Here is a 19753-nt window from a genome sequence, read left to right as displayed (position 1 = left end):
TATACAAATGTACTACGAAAGAAAAAAGTTCCAGATTCATCCTTCGAGTGAATCAATTCATACAGCACAGTTTCTTTTTTCACGTTTTTTCGCTGGTATTGCTACAATTTACCGGTATTTATCATAATATCGAAACAAATAAGAATTGACAATATACCAGTACAGTATTAATTTAATAATTTGACTTCTGTATGATTTCGAATTTATCAAATCATACCTGCGTAATTTGTCTGGGAGAGACTTATACGATGCCTCTTCTATCCCAAATGGAAGGAAACTACCATTTATTAAATGTTTGAAAAAATCAAGAGGAGATTTAATTTGAATTAACTTAGGATAGGGTGTAAATTACTGTTCTGGAGTTTCAGACACATTTCACATTTTCGTTACTGGAAAAAGAAGAACGAACTTGTGCTTAAATTTGGTAGGCGTCCTGTTTAAGGCAGGTAAAGCAGATTAAGAGACAAAATTCCAATCTTAATGTCGACTCCGACCAAATGGCCAATCTAAACGCTAGGCAAATATGCAAATAAACTAAAACCAAAGCACGCTAAAAAGGAAACTAACTTAAAGAAATATAATAATTAAACTTAATGACAATAAAAAAATAAGACTGAATTAAAATAAGGGGAAGACTATATTGATGATATGGTTTACAGTGCAATGTTTTCACACATGGTATAAGAGTCTTAATTTCAAAATTTGCTCTATTACAGATCTACTTAATGTCATATATTTTATTAATTTAGATCTGAAACATGTAGTGCTACAGTCTGTTGTTTATTTCTTTCTTTGCCGTACCCTATCTTTCTTACCTGTGCAACATAGTAAGCCTTCCCCGCATCTTCAGGTCATTACGTATACTTGTTTGCTTTTCCTTTATTTCTGGGGCAAACTATTGATGCAATGTAAAAGCTAAGATCATATTCGGAATCAGCATATCCAAATTCATGAAGAAACGGCAACAAATGCAGATTTCTGAAAATTTCTTCATAACGTAATCATTCAGATGATCCTTATAGATCTGCGGCCATTCTAGGAAAAATAAGTGCGATATCACAATAGCTAAACTGTACTTATTATTTCAAACAAATTCTGCCTTGTAACACCGAACTTGGGGTAGGCCCTTGTCTTGAAGTTGCCCATTCAGCATTTGTTAACCTTGCCGGCCGTTAAATCCGCTGATGTTGTTGTTGTTGTGGGTTCAGGAACATCGGCGACTAAGACCATGTTGCTCCATGTATATTGTCTGTAAATTGCGTGTGTTCTGAAGTCGATTTGCTGTTTGCTGGACGAAAAATCCGAGTTTCCAAGAGGAAAAACCATGCTGCCCTCAGCTGAGACCGACTAACTCAGCCACTTTGTGAAAAAGGACCCATAAAAATTCCTCCCTTCATCGATGGGATTCGAGTCATATGTTCAGCTTCAAGATATTTCTCCACTTGTTCAGTATGTTCAGCTTCAAGATATTTCTCCACTACTTGAACTCTATGTGCAGTGGCGTTGTCGTGCATGAAAATATAATCTGAGCCTACCGCACCTCTAAAACGTTGCACATAGGGTTCGAGGATCTGTACTATGTACCTCTGCCAATTACGATAAAGGGTTGCGGCCGTTGATCATTATTCCTCCCCACATGAGAACACTGCATTCACCGTAAGTGTCTCATTCTCAGATGTTGTAAGGGTGGTACCTCTTTTCTCGTTGTCTCCAGATGAGATAACGTTTAGAATCTCTTTGTAAGCTAAAACGGGGCTTATCAGAGAATAGAACTGTATCCCCATTCGTCAAGGCTAAAAGTCACATGTCATGGCATGGCACCAGTTTCGGCGATCTCTGCGTGGTTTGGGGTTAATGGGATACAAACCAATGGCTTCCTTGCGTAGATTCCACTTGAATTGAGCCTTCTTAACACAGTCCGGTTGGAAATGTTTGCACCTGTGGCTGCAGCAACCTCAAGAGATGGTTGATAACAGGACATCGTAGGGTTCCGTCTTGCTGTTGAGCCAAACTGCAGTCTGTCCTGGTTGACGCAGCCGTCGGGCGACCTATACTCTGCCCACCATTGCCAGGGAAAGGAAGACAGTTTGCAGAACAAGGGAGGTGTCTGCAAGGGTAGCACAGTGGTATCGTCACCGTCATCTCCACACCGGGTGGAAAAGGCCCGGGTTCGAATCCCGTTGATGACGCGAGGAACTTTAATCGGCTTCTTTCACTCCGTGGTTGAGTTAGTTGGGCTCAGGCGTAGATAGCAAGGTTTACCCCCGGCTACTCGGGTTTTTCGTCAACAAAACACAAATCGACCAGAGAACACACGCAGTTTACAGATAAAATAAATATATGAGTCGATGTAATCATTTACGAGTGACCCTAATATCATAATTTTTTAAAGAAGAACAAAGGAGGTCTTTTTTTTTTCCATTTATTTGTACACACAGTTATTTACAAATTATATACAAAAACTTACAAAGAAGATATACAGTTTTATATTCATTAGCATTCTCATTATACATATATAAAATACTATATTATATATGAACACGTGTGTGTATGTGTGTGTGTCTTACCTGTATCAAGGGTGGCTCCTAGGCCTAAGCCCATCTCCACCTTGCACGTCTGTGTTGGTGCAGAAACTCTGCAAAGCTTTTTATCGCTTGCGTACGTCCACCTTGCCACCAGGGAGCAGCCAATACCTAGGCAGCCGCTGCCCACCCCCAGGCACAAGCAGCCAAGCCTGGGTCTACTGTCACCGTTAGTGCCTTGTGCACAAATCCCGCACCCACCGGAGATAGTGCAATACCGGTGGGTGCCAGCAATCCCATCCCCAGGTTGCCCAAACCTGGAAACTAGTAACAAAAAAAAAAAAAAAAAAAAAAAAGAAGGAAGAATATCCAAGCCTCAGCAGCAGCAGATACAAGTCAATTTGGAAAACTCCAATAAACTTAGCGAATAAACTAATTTACATTTGTACAAGGATAATAGAATTTTAACTCTAAATCCTAGCAATACTATTAAATTTACATATCTTACAACAAGTCATTCTATTTATATTTAATGGGATACAAACATATATTAACTTCTCAGCAGTCAGGTTTATATTCGATTTTGGATTTGAGTTCTTAGTTCAAGTCGTTTCTTAAAGACCGATTCTGCAAAGGTCTGGAAAGTCTCAAAGTTTGTTTTGTTCTCAACTAGTATTTTTACATTGTCCTCAGCTAGAAAGGAGGTCTGCAAACGAAAGCGCTATTATGGCATCTCACATCTGATAAGTTGCTGATGAGCCTGAAACCCAACAACATTGGTCCCCGTGAAATCGCAGTCGTCCCCACACCGGATGGGAAAGACATCAGTTTGAATTCCGTCGACATGAGGAATGGAAATTTTGTGGGCCGTTTTCCCAACATGGCTGAGTTAGTTAGTCTCAGATGAGCTAGCATGATATTTTCTCCTGGAAAAACTCGGGTTTTTCGTCCAGCTAACAAGTAAATCGACCACAGAATACACGAATTTACAGGCACAATAGATACAGCGTAATATGGCCTAAGTCCCGATGCCCCTAAAACCCCACAACAAACATAGCCTTAGTTTCCTTGACGCTAGCTTATAAAAGCAAGTCCCTTAAAATGAGTGTGAGAGTGAGAGAGAGTATAGTGCCACTTTCTGATGAACCGCTGTTTATTGTGAAATAACTGAGTTTTTCTGTATTTTCATGTATGAAATTTTGTTCTGTTACTTATATTTGACTCACAATTTCTTGAGCTTACCATTTCTCTTGTGAAAGGCGCCACAATACCGCCAATCCTGGCACATAAAGAGCTGGACCCAATACCAATATTGCGAGCAACTGTTGGAAAGGTTTCTGCCGAGTAGATATAGGCAATTGTAAATGAGGCCGCAACACAAAACTTGCCGATCAAAGCCAGCGACACTCTCAGCCATAGCAAACCTGAAGAAAGAAATAGCTATAGGTAGGAGCACAGTGATAAAAATTTTAAGCTCATTAAAAACATACATATAAATATATATCGTACTTTCATATACTTAAGTACTCTCTGTATTTCTAAATTTAAATACTAGGATATTCTTCTCTTTCTTTGTCGCAAATGACAAAAAAATGTTAAGAATTGGATTTTTGATAGTTTTAGTGCGCAAGTCATATTTAATTACTACCCATTTAATGGAATTTTCCTATAATTAAGTAAATGGAATGATTGACATCACTGTTGGAATGAAACAAATCATACACGCCCAACGGTGACTTGTGATTAACATAAATATGGTCCTGGTAGGAGTGCAGTAATTTCGTCACTCGTCCCTTGTTTCGAGAGGTCTGAGTTCGAAAACTCAGGAGAAATTCTTAAAGGCCTTCCGAGTGGGAGATATAGCCGATCTTAGGCGTAGTGAATAGTTTTGTAGGTCTTTCAACCTGCAAAACATGGGAATTGGCCTTGAAGAACACTTATACAGTAAATACAGATATAATACATGAAATCTGTGTGACTGTCATATTAGGGACACCCGGAACCAACTCATCTGCCCATGTGTAATATGTCCATAAATTGAATGTATTCGCTGGTCGATTTGCCTGTTTTCCTGAAAGAAAAACTCCAGTCTCTGAGGCAGTAAACCAACCTTTCTATCCACACCGGAAACTGACGAACTAATCCACTGAGTGAGTAAAAAAAAAATCATAAAACCTCTTTGCGTCGTTGACGGGATTCGAACCGAGGCTTTTTAAATGCGGTGTGGGAGAAAAAGACTGTGATTATAACCACAATACTGTACTACCCCCTCGGAAGAATATGTATGAGCCGATGAATTATGGCCTGAATAGCCGATATGCTAGTCTCTCAACATTCGGCTGGTTTAGAATGATAACCCCTCTGGCTTGCATGCTGTACAACGGACGATTGCCTAACAATCAATTGAATAAATAAAAAATGTACCGTACCTTAATGTATAGATTAAATTAAAAACAAAAAGATCTGGTTAGAAAAAAGAATTTTTTTAATATCAATTAAAAATATATTAGTATAAAATATTCCCCAGAGAATTTTAATCTCTGGGGAATATTTTAAACAAACTTTTGATATATGGAAACTGGCGCAATAAATCATTATGGTTTTTTTTTCCCAATATACTTTTCGGTATCAGGCGTGGGTTGCATGATTTTTCCTTCCTGAATTTGGATACAGTCTTTTCGTAAGTCTGCGAATAGTTCTCTGTTTGAATTATATAACTAGGAGTCTGTTGTTCTGGCTCTGAATTGTTGTTCAAAGACCCAAAATATCTTCACTTGGATTTAAATCTGATCGCTGGACCTGAAAAAGCAGACTCACCATTATTTTTCAAACGAATTTTCTACTGACCGTACTGCATGATATAGACCGTGTCAAATAGTACTGTCAGTATTTGTATCATACAGTGAAGCATTATTTTATGCAAATGCGGCCCTTGTTCAAAGAATGCACAAAAGGCAGAATTGTGTAGAATATCACACTATATCTTTATTGCAATCATACAGATTCATTGACAGTTTCTTTGATGGCAACCAGTGTAATTAGCCCAAATCCCATGAAAAAGGCGCATACTATCATTGAGCTTCATTGTTGGTGCAGTACAGTCTGGGTGAAATTGTTCTTTGGACATAGGCACACTCAAATGCATCCATTTGATGGTTGAACTTCGCAGCGTGATCTACCACTCCACATCACGTTCTTCCTCTGTTGTAATGCCCATGGCTTCCGTTTTCTGCACATAGATAGGCCGTGACTTTCATTGCTTTATGAAGCGTGTTTTCTGATAGTTGTTGGTCCTGCCAACTGCCTCTCTAGTCAGATCATTAAGGAATGAAGAGGGGACTCATTAAGTCGCCCCTCCTCACTGTCTGTTTCAGCATGTTCTTGAGATAGTCAATAGTTGTGTTATCTCCCGTCTTCTATTGGCCATGACGTTTCCAATAATTAATTTTCTCACTCTTTGTAGTGAATGGATAGGCTCGGTCTCCGACGACTTATTATCACATCTGTTGTTGTATTTTCACATACTATAATATGCATTTTTGTAAGATTATCTTTATTAGCATTTATAGTTTGGATGATTCACTTTTCCATTTTTACCCGTACCATAAATGGCTGTAAAGAGTTCTGCGTACCTCAATACTCCTAACAAAATCTGGTATGCGGTGAGAATTTTGAACTCATATGCATCTTAACAGTGACTGGTTAGTCGCTTTATTCACTTATATAAAAAAAATAGTGAGTAACACTGACCAGCGCTCCTCAGTCTAGTCAGCAATCCAAATTAAGTCAGCAAAATTTGATTCACTGCCCTCATGGGTATCACAGTTGACAGAACGCCATCCTCCCCACATCGGGTTTAAAAGACTCTAGTTCGAGTCCCGCCAATGACGTGAGGAATTTTTATGGGCCTTTTTCACAACATGGCTGAGTTAGTTGGTTTCAGGCGAGGGTAGCATGGTTTCTCTCCCGAAAACTCGAGATTTTCGTCCAGCAAAATAGAAAATCGACCACAGAACACCCGCAATTTACAGACAGCATACACGGAGCAATATAAACTTAGTCACAGATGCTCCTAAAATCCTACTACAATAACAACTGACCGATTCACTGGGCCTCTGATTTGACTATTATAATGTTCCACTAAGGAGAAAAGAACAGCATAATCAATTATTCCTATATGAGGAGAAAGTTATGCAATGCTAATACAGAATAATATTCTTAGTGAAGATAAGAGATAGGTATTTAAAAAAAAAAAAAGCACTTACTATCAGGTATAGGAATTGTCAATATGCAGGCCACACCCCCAGCGACCATTACAGCCATCAAGGGAATACGGCGTCCCACGTGCTTCAGAACTAGAATGCACATTATATTTGCTGGAAATTCTACAATTCCGGAAAGAAAGAAATTGAGGAAGAACTCTCCACCAATGTTTCCTACATTGAGGGCAAGGCCATAGTACACAATGGCGTTCACGAACCTGAAATAGAATGAATGCATGTTATGATTATTATTGTTCTTTGAAGTTTGTAACACAAAGTTTTGGTACGACATAATATGGGTACTAATTGATTTGACTAAATGACTCGCTCCATATGTTAAACTGACATGATTTGGGCGACATGGTACTGTAAAAAAGCACTTCTTAGATCGATTTCACTAGTTCACCTCAGTGCTACAAGGTTGACTGTAAAAAGCTGATAAGTCTTTTATGCTTTTGCTACTAGCACATTATGTATGATAGAGGTCCTTCCGCCTATCGTAAAAGTCCTCTTTTACAAGGGGCGAAAATAATTCCCATCTTGAATCATGTTAAGACAGGAGCAGTTTTTCTGGTGTTGAGGGTTTCATAATTGTTGGCTCCTGAAAATTGCGGATTTTCGTTTACCAAAACAAATTCGTATAATACACGCAATTTACATACAAGATCTGATGCCTCATGGCCCTATGTCCCTCGCCGGTAATTTTAAAACAGCCATCTATCCAACCAACCAAATACTTTTTATATTCCAGACCAGTGATTCTCAAAGTGGCCTGTATGCATCCCCCAGGGATCAATCACATTGTGGAGGGGGTCGATAATGATCTAGCGGTCGATAGACAATGATTTGCAACTTAAGGTGAACTAATGGTTGCGATGGTTAATTGCTCAGCTAGAATACCTTAGCAATTGACAAGCCGTAGATTACCTTTGAAGACTTGGACATAATTGTTTTCGACTCGCTGTATCCCTCCTTTTTTGCAGAACAAATATAGGCTGTCCGCGTCAGTTTTAATACTTCAATCAACATCAGATCGTTGACCTCTGTCTTTCAGTGCTTGAAGAACGCTACGTGTTATAATAGATTCGCTTCCTTCGGCATAATTGATTGATACTCGTCGAGAACCAGTATTAATATGTAGATAAATATTTACCTTATCGCTGTAAATATAAATATTTACCTTATCCTTTAGCCTGAGAGTTTCCAAATCTCTTTTAATCATAAAATATATATAAATATATATATATATTTATTGATTTAATTAATTTACCTCTTGATATTGTCTTTGATTTACGTCAAGGATGCATTCCAGGAGAGCGCGCTGTAAATCTCGACTGGATTTTTGTAACCACGTTAATTCATGTATATACAAAAAGGCAATACGTTCTGAGTAAGTATTCTGTGCCAAATTTTAAAGTAAACAATTTGCAGACTCTTCGGTTTAACAAGGCCATGTCAATGCACCTTTGAGCATTGACATGTCCTTGTTCATACTCATTAGGCCCACCCTTCGTACTGGGGAAGAACTATTGATAAAATTCTTCAATAAAAGCTTCTATTACTTTAGTTTTACCTATTTATTTTCTCCATTTAAAATTTCATAAGTTTTCTGCCTTCTGTTGGAATACGTATAAAATTTTATTCTAAATATAATAGAAAAAGAAAGACAGGGGTCGATGACAGCTCAATAAATTCCAAAAGGGGTCGAAGGACTCATAAGTTTGAGAACCCTTTTACTAGACAAACAGGATATGCCAGTATATCTCGCTTAACGATATTTCATTATAACGACCCTCTCTCTTCATGAGTAGAAAATTTGGCCTTCGTGCTTAGCAAAGTTGGTAGAATCGCCATCCTCCCCACACCGAGTGGAAAAGACTTGAGTTCGAGTCCCGTCGATGACGTGAGGAATTTTATGGGCCTTTTTCACAAAGTAGCTTAGTTAGTCGGTCTCAAGTGAGGGTAGCATGTGTGCTGTAAGAAAAATTCTGGTTTTTCTTACAGCAAACAGAAGATTGATCACACACAATTTACAGACAGTATATACAAAGCAATATGATCTTAGTCGCTGATGCTCCTAAAAACTTACTACAACAACATCTCTCTCTCTCTCTCTCTCTCTCTCTCTGTATTGGCTACCGAGGTATATGGACGTGAATCCTATTGATCGTGTATCTGATACTCTGGGGAGAGAATTTCGATTCGTCGATAAAACCCCACAGAAATTTACGAAGTCCAAACTGCTTTTCCGGAACGGCGGACTTCCATCAGAATTTCAGTCCAAGTGTCAATGCTCCCAGGACTATTGAACACTCACATTAACAGTATGGTAGCTTGTTTGAGTGTTGCATAGCCCTTAGGTGTTATCGTAATCCACAATGAGTTCTACAGTCTCTGCTGGATGCTCACGTTCAGGAATGTGCGAACTATGGATTTCAGAAATGGTATGCTTTATCAAGAAGTGTTATGACACGCATGCTGCTGCTATTGCTAAATAATATTTCCATGGCTCCCACACACACTGTGGCCGAGTTATTTGGTCTCATGGTGAATTTCAAAAATTTTTTTCCTCTTCAGAATATTCGAGTTTTCATTCAGCAAACATACAAACATACCACAGAATACACACAATTAACAGACATAACACGGCGACCACAGCGGTTAAAAAAAAGAGACAAAAAACAGAAAACAGAGTCATAATATAATGTTTATCAATGATTGAGTCAATTACTTGGCGAAGTGTTGCAATTTTGTCATTTATACCGTATGTTGATATTTATACGAATAGTGTACTAAGAAGCAAAGCAGCCATTCTAAAAGTGTACTTACCAGAGGAAATAAATATTTAACGTCTTTTTTCTAATGTTCGGGTATCTTAAGAGGTCAATAATGGTAGCTTGGTTTGCTTTTTTCTTCTCTTCCTCCTAGAACAATGAAGGCATTAATGTAAATACGAATTTACTTGATATTCCTATTTGCATATTTTACATAAAAAACGTCATTAATACAGTATATGCATATTGACTTCAGTATTTAAATTTCAACTTAGCAAATAAAATTCTGCCAACTTTCGATCTTACGAAATGCATCTGGAAGTACAAAAAATTACTTCATCCTGAATTTTATACGTGGGTACTGATTTTGTTCCGTTCTTTTCTTTTTCTTCTTTAGAGACTGTTTTGCTCAGTATTTCTGTTTTTTAAAGTCTGGTTACGTTAATCACTATTATAATAAAACTAAAACGTCGACATAGTGTAATGAATGCGCGCCTTATACACTGGTGTGCAAAACTTAAGGATCAGTACTAGTTATAAAGGTTACAACCACAATCAAACGAAGCAGCCTATGGCGATTTGCATAACTGTAGCCGTTCAGTACAAAGCTGGTGCACATGCAAAAATTTCAATCGTGATGAAAGGACTCACATAAACAGATAAAAGCAGCAATTCAGCAGTTATGTGCAAATTACCGAATGGTGAGCACGATTGTTTCAGACGTTCGATTGGTTTCATACAGTGCTACAGACAACGAAATGGCCATAGTGGCATAGTGTTTTGTGGAAGGCGCCACCGGTGGTTTCCCACATCTGCGCCATGGTACTTTGTGAAGAATTTACAGAATCTCTGTAAAAGCCAGAAAAAGTGTGGTGTCTGGTTTGTGACAGAGTTATGCTGTGGTCTGTTGTTCTGTCTCTGGCTGCTTAGCCGCAAGGCCCCTAAGGGAACCCCACGTTGCCCGCCACCACCACTGGGAGGTGAGCCAGGCTGCCCATTATACTCTGGCTGGCCTCCGCCAGGGTTGCCTGAGCTTCCTGACGGAGCCAAAAAAACATAAAAAATAAAAATAATAAAATAAAATAAAATAAAATAAAAAAATAATAAAAAATAAAAATAAATAAATAAATAAAAAAATAAAAATAAAAAGTAATAAAAATAAATAAGTAAATAAAAAAATAAATAAAAAATAAATAAATAAATAAAATAAAATAAAAATAAAAAAATAATAAAAAATAAATAAATAAAATAAATAAAATAAATAAAAATAAAAAGTAATAAAAATAAATAAGTAAATAAAAAAAGAAATAAAAAATAAAAATAATAATAAAATAAAATTAAAAATTAAATTAAAAAAAAATAATAAATAAATAAAAAAAAAAAAAAGGAGAGAGAGAGGAGCATAGAAAAAGAGAGGATTTGAGGGAGAATGAATTTGGGTGGGTTGACAGGGGAGAATAAATCCACCCTAATTTAGGCGAAGTATAGGAAAGAGTGTGGGTTTAAAAGTCACAGGAGACAGGTGCCCCTGTGTAATTGTCAATGGCATAGTGCCTGTAGATCCCGCACTGAGGTCAGTGCCAGCAATCCCGCACCTAGATCGGTGCCAGCAGTATATCCTACCCATTTCGGGTTTGCGATGACTTTTAAATCCCGCACTCCGAGGAGTGCCAGCATCCCGCACCTTGGATGGTGCCTGCAGTGGATCCTACCCTATTTGGGTTTGCATAATTATGTCTGCGTTTTTCCGGGGGGAATGGAGAGTTATCCCACGCCGGTCCGGTTTAGTTCTTGGGCTCTGAGTTCTGCAATCTTAGCTCGCCTAAGAGCAAATGTTTCCTGCGCGTAGGTGGTTAATGCCTTATAGGTATGTTCCTCGAGTAGCAGAGTGGATTCTTGATTTCGAGGGTTTCTCTGTATTGTGGTGAGGAATTTAAGCCTAATGTTGTCGTAGCTGGGGCACTCATACATGAAGTGCCCCCAGGACTCCTCTTCGCCGCAGTGGCAACGTGGGTCATTCTCGATTCCCATGGCGGTCAGTTTTTGTTGGAAGGATCCATGGCCGGTGATGATAAAGGTCACATGGAGGCCAGGCGAAAACCAGGGTGGAGGTTCTGGGTGAGTTGAACTTATGGATGGAAGGAATCGTTTTGTGATGGCCCCTTTTGTTGTAGTGTCCCAGTCATGTTGCCATATCTCTTGTAGATGTTTGGTTATCCGTTGTCTTTCCTGCCTGGTGCCGTTTGTGGTGTCAAGTTGAAAATTTAGCAGTTGGGTTGGAACTCCCTTCCTTAAGTGATAAAAAAGCCCTCTTTTAACCACTTCTAAGTATAGTGGCTGACATCCAGTTAATACCTGCAGAGCAGGGGTGCTGACGGTGCGGCATGCCCTGCAGATTGAAAGGAGCATGAATCTTTGGATTGAATCCAGCTTACGTTTATTTCTTGCTAGGATGACTTTTCGGTACCAGATGGAGGCACCATAACACACAATTGGCACGTATGCCGCTTGGTATATCAGAGTAAGAGCTTTGTGCTTCAGCCCCCAGTCTGCCCTGCTGACCCGCCTTATCATAGCACTGTACCTTTGAATTTTGTTGGCTAGATACTTTAGGTGGTGGTGGAAGGTAAGCCCCGAGTCTAAGAAGATACCTAGGAGCTTGACTTCAGCGTGCAGCCGTATGGGCATAAAGTTTAATTTTATTGTAGGTGGTCTTGTGATTTGTAGCCTGCCTTTAAGGAGTATGGACTTTGTTTTCTCTCCTGAAATGGTAAGGTTGTGCAACGAAATGGCCAGTAGACAACACCTGGATGACCTTACCAGGGATAGAATAATTGGGAAGGTCGAAGTGTGAGGAGTGTAGCTACAAATTTCAGTATCGCCCATAGCATCGTCTCACGTACGTGGTCGGCCTTTAGAACGACAGGTACAGCTGTTCGAAGGACAGTAGTGGTCGTCCGCGAAAAACAACGCCTAATGACGACCGCATATACTCCTACAGGCCAAGAGGGACCAACACCAGACAGCGGGATCCATTGCAAACCAGCTGCACAGAACGCAGGATATCACGGTTTACTGTAGCCAGGCGACTCCACAAAGGTGGACTGTTTGACCGACGGCCAGTACGCTGTGTCCCTTTTACACCTGCCCATCGGAGACACCGTTCACAGTGGTGCATCGAACACAAGGACTGGACAGCAACGCAATGGGGTAAGGTACTCTTTACTGATGAGAAGAGATTCGGTCTCAGTAGCGGTTCTGGACGTCAGCTAATCTGGCGAGAAGTCGGTACACGGTATCACCCCGCAAACCACCGAAAGGGATCAATATGGCGGTTGAGGTGTTCTCGTCTGGGTAGGCATTATCTTGGATGGACGTACACAACTTCAGATACTGGAAGGCGGTACTTAACCGGTGCACTCTACTGTAGGTAATCCTTCCCCATGTGCGTCTGTTCCGAGGTGCCATTGGCCCCGAGTTTGTGTTTATGGATGATAATGCCACACCCAATTTCACTGCAGCTGTTACATGCTTTTGGAAAGTGAGGACATTGTTCGTATGGATTGGCCTACCCGTTCTATCGATCTAAATCCCATCGAACACATATGAAACACTAGGGAGAAGCCTAGCGTCACGTCCACACCCAACAGAAAATGTTCACCAGCTGAACATGGCGCTGACAGAGGAATGGATGACGTTACCGCAATAACTTATCAACAACGTTGTTCTAAGTATGGGCAGGCGGTGGAAAGCCTGCATCGACATTAGCGGTGACATATATGGTCACCGGTCCGGAAAATGACAACTAAAGTTTATTGTGTCTACTGATGTAAGGTATAGAAATTTGGGGAATAGAAATCCTGGAGTTACATTATCAGCTAGGGAGACAAATAAGTGGTTCAAGGCGAAAAAGATGTAAGAGTTACGATGCAATCTGATATGAAAATTTCATGATTTGCAGAACCTTTGCTAGTAGAAAGGACCTCATTATCCCAGTATACTAGTCTGCGCGGGTAGCATAGTGGCATCGTCACCATCCTTCCCACACTGGCTGGAAAACATCCGCGTTCGAATGACGCTAGGAACTTTTATGGTTTTTTTTTTTTTTTTCACTCCGTGTGGCTGAGTTAGATGGTCTCAGACGTCCTCGTCGCATCGGAAACTCGGATTTTTCGTCCAGCAAAATAGGCAAATCCACCATAGAACACACGCAATTCACAAACATAATACGCTTGGGTAGTTTAATTAATATTCCGGGTGACCCTAGTATGACATTTGTTATTATTATTCCTCTATACTAGGCGATGGTTACACGGCATTTGGAATATTGTGCTCAGGTATGGAGACCGCACCCAAAGAAAGACGTAGAATCTTCTGGAGCGTTCAAAGAAGGTCCACCAGATTAGTCAAATCGACGGATACACGAAAAACAGCTCAGAACGTACGGACTGCAAAGTTTGACATCTAATGGGAGATATTATTGTGGTGTAAGGGTTGAATACGCTGAAGGGGTTGTGTAAAAGGAATGAGAAAGGTCTATTCTTCCTCACTGATGAGACAAGAACCACGGAGCACAAATACAATATAAAAATCCTAGGATATAACAGAAGAGTGTATCCCGAAGTTCACTTATGGGCAGGGTGTTGCCCAACACTGAAACAAATCACCTCCCATTGTTGGTAGAGGCAGTAATATTTTATTTCATTTTTTTTTTTTTTATTTTAATGACGCAAAAAAGTCAAAGGTTATATGCGTCAAGAGGCACTGAGTGGCTAAACTGAAAGCAGAGGTGAATAGTTACCTATCTTGTAGGAATGAGAATTAATAGTATTGCTTTATTTTATTATTTTATTCTTATTATTATTTATTTTATTATTATTATTTGGAGGGGCGGGCTGACGCAGAAAATGTTAGCTTCCTTGCGTCATCTGGCCTGACTAATAGTAAAACTAATAAAACATCTATTCAACGCGCATAATTCAGACTGATATAATCGGGTGATTAATGCGGTTGTGCATCTAAGATAAGTCAAACAACATGTTGCAGCAGATGGCAAATCGCTACGACGCTGTCAGTTCTTGTTATACTGCCAGTTCCCGAACTTTTTGATCACGCCTCGTATAGCCCGATTTACACTTGACGTGTCGGCTGTATGCATGCAGTTTTATAAAAGTGACCACAGAGTGTATATCTGTTTTAAGCGAACTTGAAATGGATCCCGATGATGTGTAGTCTTACTTTAAACCATAGGACGAGCAGAAATAACACTGACATGACAGGAGAACACAAAGTGTAATTCAGAAAATATGATGCCAATCAGCACTTGGATTGAATGTCATAATACCAAATATCTTGACTTTAAAATGTTATTCACTCATTACCTTTATTAACTCTTCTGATAATTTTTCCAACTTTGTTTTGAGATCGGTAATTTTCTTGCCGTTCCTCCTTGCTGCCACTTCGACTATTTTAGTAGCCTCTTCTACCTTTCCTTTGGCTAGTAACAAGCGCGGTGACTCGGGGATAAGCCTAATAAACAATAATAAAATTAATCATTATTTACGACCAAAAATATGGAACAAAGGTCAGACAAATTTAATAAGAAAAAGCCAATAAAATACAATTTAACTATATATATTTTACGTAATATATAGATATATAAAGAACAAACCAAAATGTTTGTCATTATTAAAGAAACATGGCCATGACTAACATCAAGTTGACCTGACCTGATTTTTTATTCCTAGTGGTTCCTACTATAGTGATCTGTACATTACATCTAATTGATTTACTATCAGAATTTTACCGATAGCAGCACTGCTTATAAAGATAGAAGTTCTTCATTTGGCTGTATTCCACTTTAAAATACTTCATTTGTGCTGGTAAAATAAGTTATAATTTACCCCATTCATTACTAGTGTCAAGAGAACTGAAGAACAAATTACTAATAGTATTAGTATTAATTCGGACAAACTATTGTAAGGAAACGAACCTACTGTGCATCAGTTAAAAAAAAAAAAAATCCTTACCATATGCCCATTTCTAAAAAGTAATAACCCTGTTCTGACTTGAACCGGTTCAGACTCTGTACATCAACTATCTTGTGGTGCGACTTTTTCCGGTGTTCGACAACAAACTACCCAAAGGCGAACCTCCTGAGATCTAATCTGTTTCTTCCCAAAATTTTATATTTCTGTCTTCTTTTGCTTGTTTCAGCTCCCAATGTGACGATACCTCCCTCAGTCGTTCTATTCGCACCTTTAAGGGCATTAAACACCTACATTAGGTCCCTGAAGTATTTAGTCCTCAAGCTGTACAGTCCACATTTCTAAGATGCTTCTCGTATGAACACGATGCCGATGCTTGGTAATCCAGGTTTCCAGAGCTGAATACAATTCCAAATGTGGTCTCACCATTGTTTTATGTCCTCTTGAGTAGCACAGTTGGTATTATCACCATCCTCCGCGCACCGGGTGGCAAAGATCTGAGTTCGAATTCCGTCAATGAGGCGAGGAATTTTATGGGTCTTTTTCACAACGTGGCTGAGTTAAGCAGTTTCAGGCGAAGGTAGCATGGTTGTTTTTTTTTTTTTTTTTTTTTCGGTATAGTTTTTCGTCCAGCAAATAGCAAATCGACCAGAGAGCACACGCAATTTCAAACATAATATATACGATGCAATATGGCCTAAGTCGTGATGTGCTCAAAACAGAAAAAAACAAAAACAAAAAAAAAAAAAGCGACCAACCAATCATCAGTTTATATAGAGGAATAAGATCCTTCTTCCTGCTGATCACAAGTACACCCTGGACCTTCCTGACCGCCTGCGTATGCTGCAAGGGAAACTCCATATCTGGTTATACAGGGTGTCTCAAAAATATTGGTACAAACATTTAGGGGAGGTAGGTAACATCTAAAGGAATGTGAATCGCATAGGAACCCATAACCGGAAACGTCACCGTAAGTCGGTACACGGCGCTGTTCATCAGTTCGCGAGAGGAAAAATTTCTAGTTTACTCATTCAAGCAGTAGTCGCCGCACGAAGAGCATGCATCGATATACGAACTGTGAGCTGACAGAAATGCACCTGGTGTATGGATTAGCAGAGGGCCCACACGGTGTGCGCCCCCATGCGGCAAAACATCGCTTCGCAATAAATGTGTGGGCAGGTATGGTCGGTGACTGCTTAGTCGGCCCATACCTGTTACCATCCCGCATGAACTCCGCTAAATATCGGATCTTTCTTGAACAAGTTCTACCAGGGTTACTTGACGATGTTCCAGCAAATGTGAGACGCAACATTTGATTTCACCATGACGGGGCGCCTGCCCATTATGGAAGGTGTGTTCGTGACCATTTGAACAGGCGTTTTGGGCGTCGATGGATTGGCCGTGGTAGACCCGTTGCCTGGCCCCCACGCTCACCTGATTTATCGAGCCTTGATTTCTTTCTGTGGGGGGATCCTCAGATCTATCGTGTATGAATCGCCTGTGGAGACGGAAATGGATCTCGTGGCGAGTCTCGTCTGCGCTGCAAATACTGTCAAAGAAACTCCAGGTGTGTTCGACCGTGTCCGCCAATCCATGATGTCACGCATGCATCGCGTTTCATGGTGGAACCTTCGAGCATCTGTTGTAACATCATGAAATGCATCCATCTCGTACTCCATTGTTAATATTATGTGAAATAAATGTTTGCCACTAATTACTGTCTTGTGTCATTTCTGCTTCTTGTGCCTCTGCTACTACTTTCCCGTGACGTTTCCGGTTATGGGTTCCTATGCGATTCACATTCCTTTAGATGTTACCTATCTCCCCTAAACGTTTGTACCAATATTTTTGAGACACCCTGTATAATAACCCCTAAATCTTTCACATCCTGGAAAACCTTTAATTCCCTGTCCCTTAAACCTTACATTTAGCAGGATTAAACATCAGTTGCCATCTCTCAGGCCATATTTTTAACCGATCTGAGTCATTCTGATGAAGTACAGCCTGATCCTGATTGTTAACCATCTTACCTACCTCCTTTAAACCATCAACAAACTTTGACAACTTTCCCTGTATATCAATATCATTCAAATGAATTCAATATAATTCAAATGAAGTGGTGGAACCCATGTTTAGTCTCTAGAGCTAAGTTCCGGCCAACCCTTCCCTATCTCTTCTATTATGCAGTATGATTGATGATTTTTGAGGTTATGATGAATGTCGTGGCGAGATCCAATATTCCTTACATTTCGAGGGTACAGCTCTAAAACGGTGTTCGCAGGCCGGCCGCTAGTTAGTACACCGGACTGAACCTATTGGTAACTCTCTAGGAAGCTTCCGGATCAGCTAGTGTATAATCTTGCTACCTCTACTCTGCCAGATAGTGACTGGAGGGAGTCCGAGTAGTGTGTATGCGGGGAGCATTGTCGAGGCCACGTTATGTCAAGGATCTGGGTATATTCTTACCACACATATGCCATATCCAAAAATTTCATTACTTCATACAGCATGTCCCACCCACTTTTTCTTACTATTGAATACACCATGAATTGTCAAAATAATAGAGCAAGCTTATCTGCAAAGAGATCTAAACCTCCCAAGGACTTCCTAATTCATTTCACAAATATACGTGGTCTCAATTCTAATCTCAACGATGTCCATTTCCACTTGCAGTCTTCCAAACCCCATGTACTTTTTCTGACTGAATCTCAGTTATCAGTTGATTCAACTACTGCTCATCTCAGATGTCCAAATTATTTGCTGTATGATTCCTTTCGCCTCAAAGGTGGTACTTGTGCATATGTCCGTTCTGATATTCCCTGTCAAAGACTTGGCAATTTGAAATCTCCTCTCTTTGATCTTCTCTGGCTTAGAATCTCTCTACCTCATTGTGTCAAATTCATCTGTTGTCTCTACCGTTCTCCCAACTCCACTAATCACTTGGAGCTGTTTGACTTCCTCTCTTTGCAACTTGACTTTCTCCAGTCCAACTTTCCTAACAGTGAGGTAATTTTCCTTGGTGATTTTAACGTTCACAACTCCAGCTGGCTTCCGTTTTCTAGTCACACCGACCCAGCAGGTCGAGATGCTAAGGCTTTTGCAATTACTAATAACCTAGCACAGATTGTTCATTTACCTACAAGAATACCGGACAATCCTAATCATACAGCCAATACGCTTGATCTTTTTCTCACAAACAACCCTTCTATGTACAAGGTTGAAGTGAGAGGTCCTTTAGGCACTTCAGATCACAACTTGGTGATTGTCTCTTCTCCAATGGAACCTTTATCTCATGGCTATTCCGAACCTCGTATTGTTTGGCATTACAAGAATGCAAAATGGGATGACCTGCGAGACTTCTTTTCCTTGGTCTGATTACTGTTTCAAAACTTCTGATGTCAACGTTTGCTCAGATCGTGTCAGTGAAATTATTCTTGCAGGAATGGAATCCTTTATCCCACACTCCACTTTAAAATCTCGTCCTTTATCTAAACCTTGGTTTTCCAATAAATGTGCTAAGGCTGTCCAAGAGAAGAACGTTGCATATCGTAATTGGCTAGTTTCTAATTCTTCAGTTTCATTTTCTGCCTTCAAAGCTCGCAACAATTGTAAAGCAGTTATTAATCAGTCAAAACTAGATTTTGAACAGGCTAAGAGTAGAAAACTTGCTTCTTGCCCTAATGGTAGCCGAGCATTCTGGTCTCTTGCCAAAGCTATTGGCCGCAACTTTTGCCCATCTCTGCTCCCACCTCTGTCCAAACCAGATGGTTCTGTTGTCACTTCAACCAAGGATAAAGCCGACCTGCTAGCATCCCATTTTTCTTCGAGCTCATGTATTAATGATCTTGGTAAAACACCTCCCACCATTCCTAACACGCTCCATTCAATGCCTCCTGTGGTCTTCCGTCAAAAGGATATCAGAAGGATTTTGATGAATCTTGATGCTAAGAAAGCTCCAGGTCCTGATGGTATTTCTCCACTTGTTCTCAAAACCTGTGCTCCTGAACTTACTCCTATTCTTTGCCGCCTTTTTTCACTTTCTTATTCCAAAGGTGTTTTTCCTTCTGCTTGGAAATTTGCTCATATCCAGCCAGTTCCTAAAAAGGGTGACAAATCCTTCCCATCCAATTATCGTCCCATTGCAATTACTTCTACTCTTTCTAAAGTAATGGAGAAATCAATTAACCGCCAACTCTTAAACTACCTAG

At 39.9% G+C, this 19753-nt stretch overlaps 1 protein-coding gene across 1 annotated transcript in view; it reads right to left on the bottom strand.

The window, feature by feature from the left end:
* LOC150081549 (organic cation transporter protein-like) overlaps positions 1 to 19753 on the bottom strand; it is a 71031-nt gene that overhangs the window by 9080 nt on the left and 42198 nt on the right. Inside the window, exons 5-8 of the mRNA XM_090380244.1 lie at positions 14940 to 15087; positions 9614 to 9708; positions 6788 to 7002; positions 3765 to 3946 (exon numbers count right to left, since the gene is read on the bottom strand). Of these exons, the coding sequence (XP_090236370.1) occupies positions 3765 to 3946; positions 6788 to 7002; positions 9614 to 9708; positions 14940 to 15087 (640 nt within the window). The remainder of the gene's footprint in view (positions 1 to 3764; positions 3947 to 6787; positions 7003 to 9613; positions 9709 to 14939; positions 15088 to 19753) is intronic.

Source organism: Mastigoproctus giganteus, chromosome 8 (assembly GCF_048544385.1).
Source record: "Mastigoproctus giganteus isolate SK-2022 chromosome 8, ASM4854438v1, whole genome shotgun sequence".
Taxonomy (NCBI): Eukaryota; Metazoa; Arthropoda; class Arachnida; order Uropygi; family Thelyphonidae; genus Mastigoproctus; species Mastigoproctus giganteus.
This window is presented reverse-complemented; position numbering and strand designations above follow the sequence as displayed.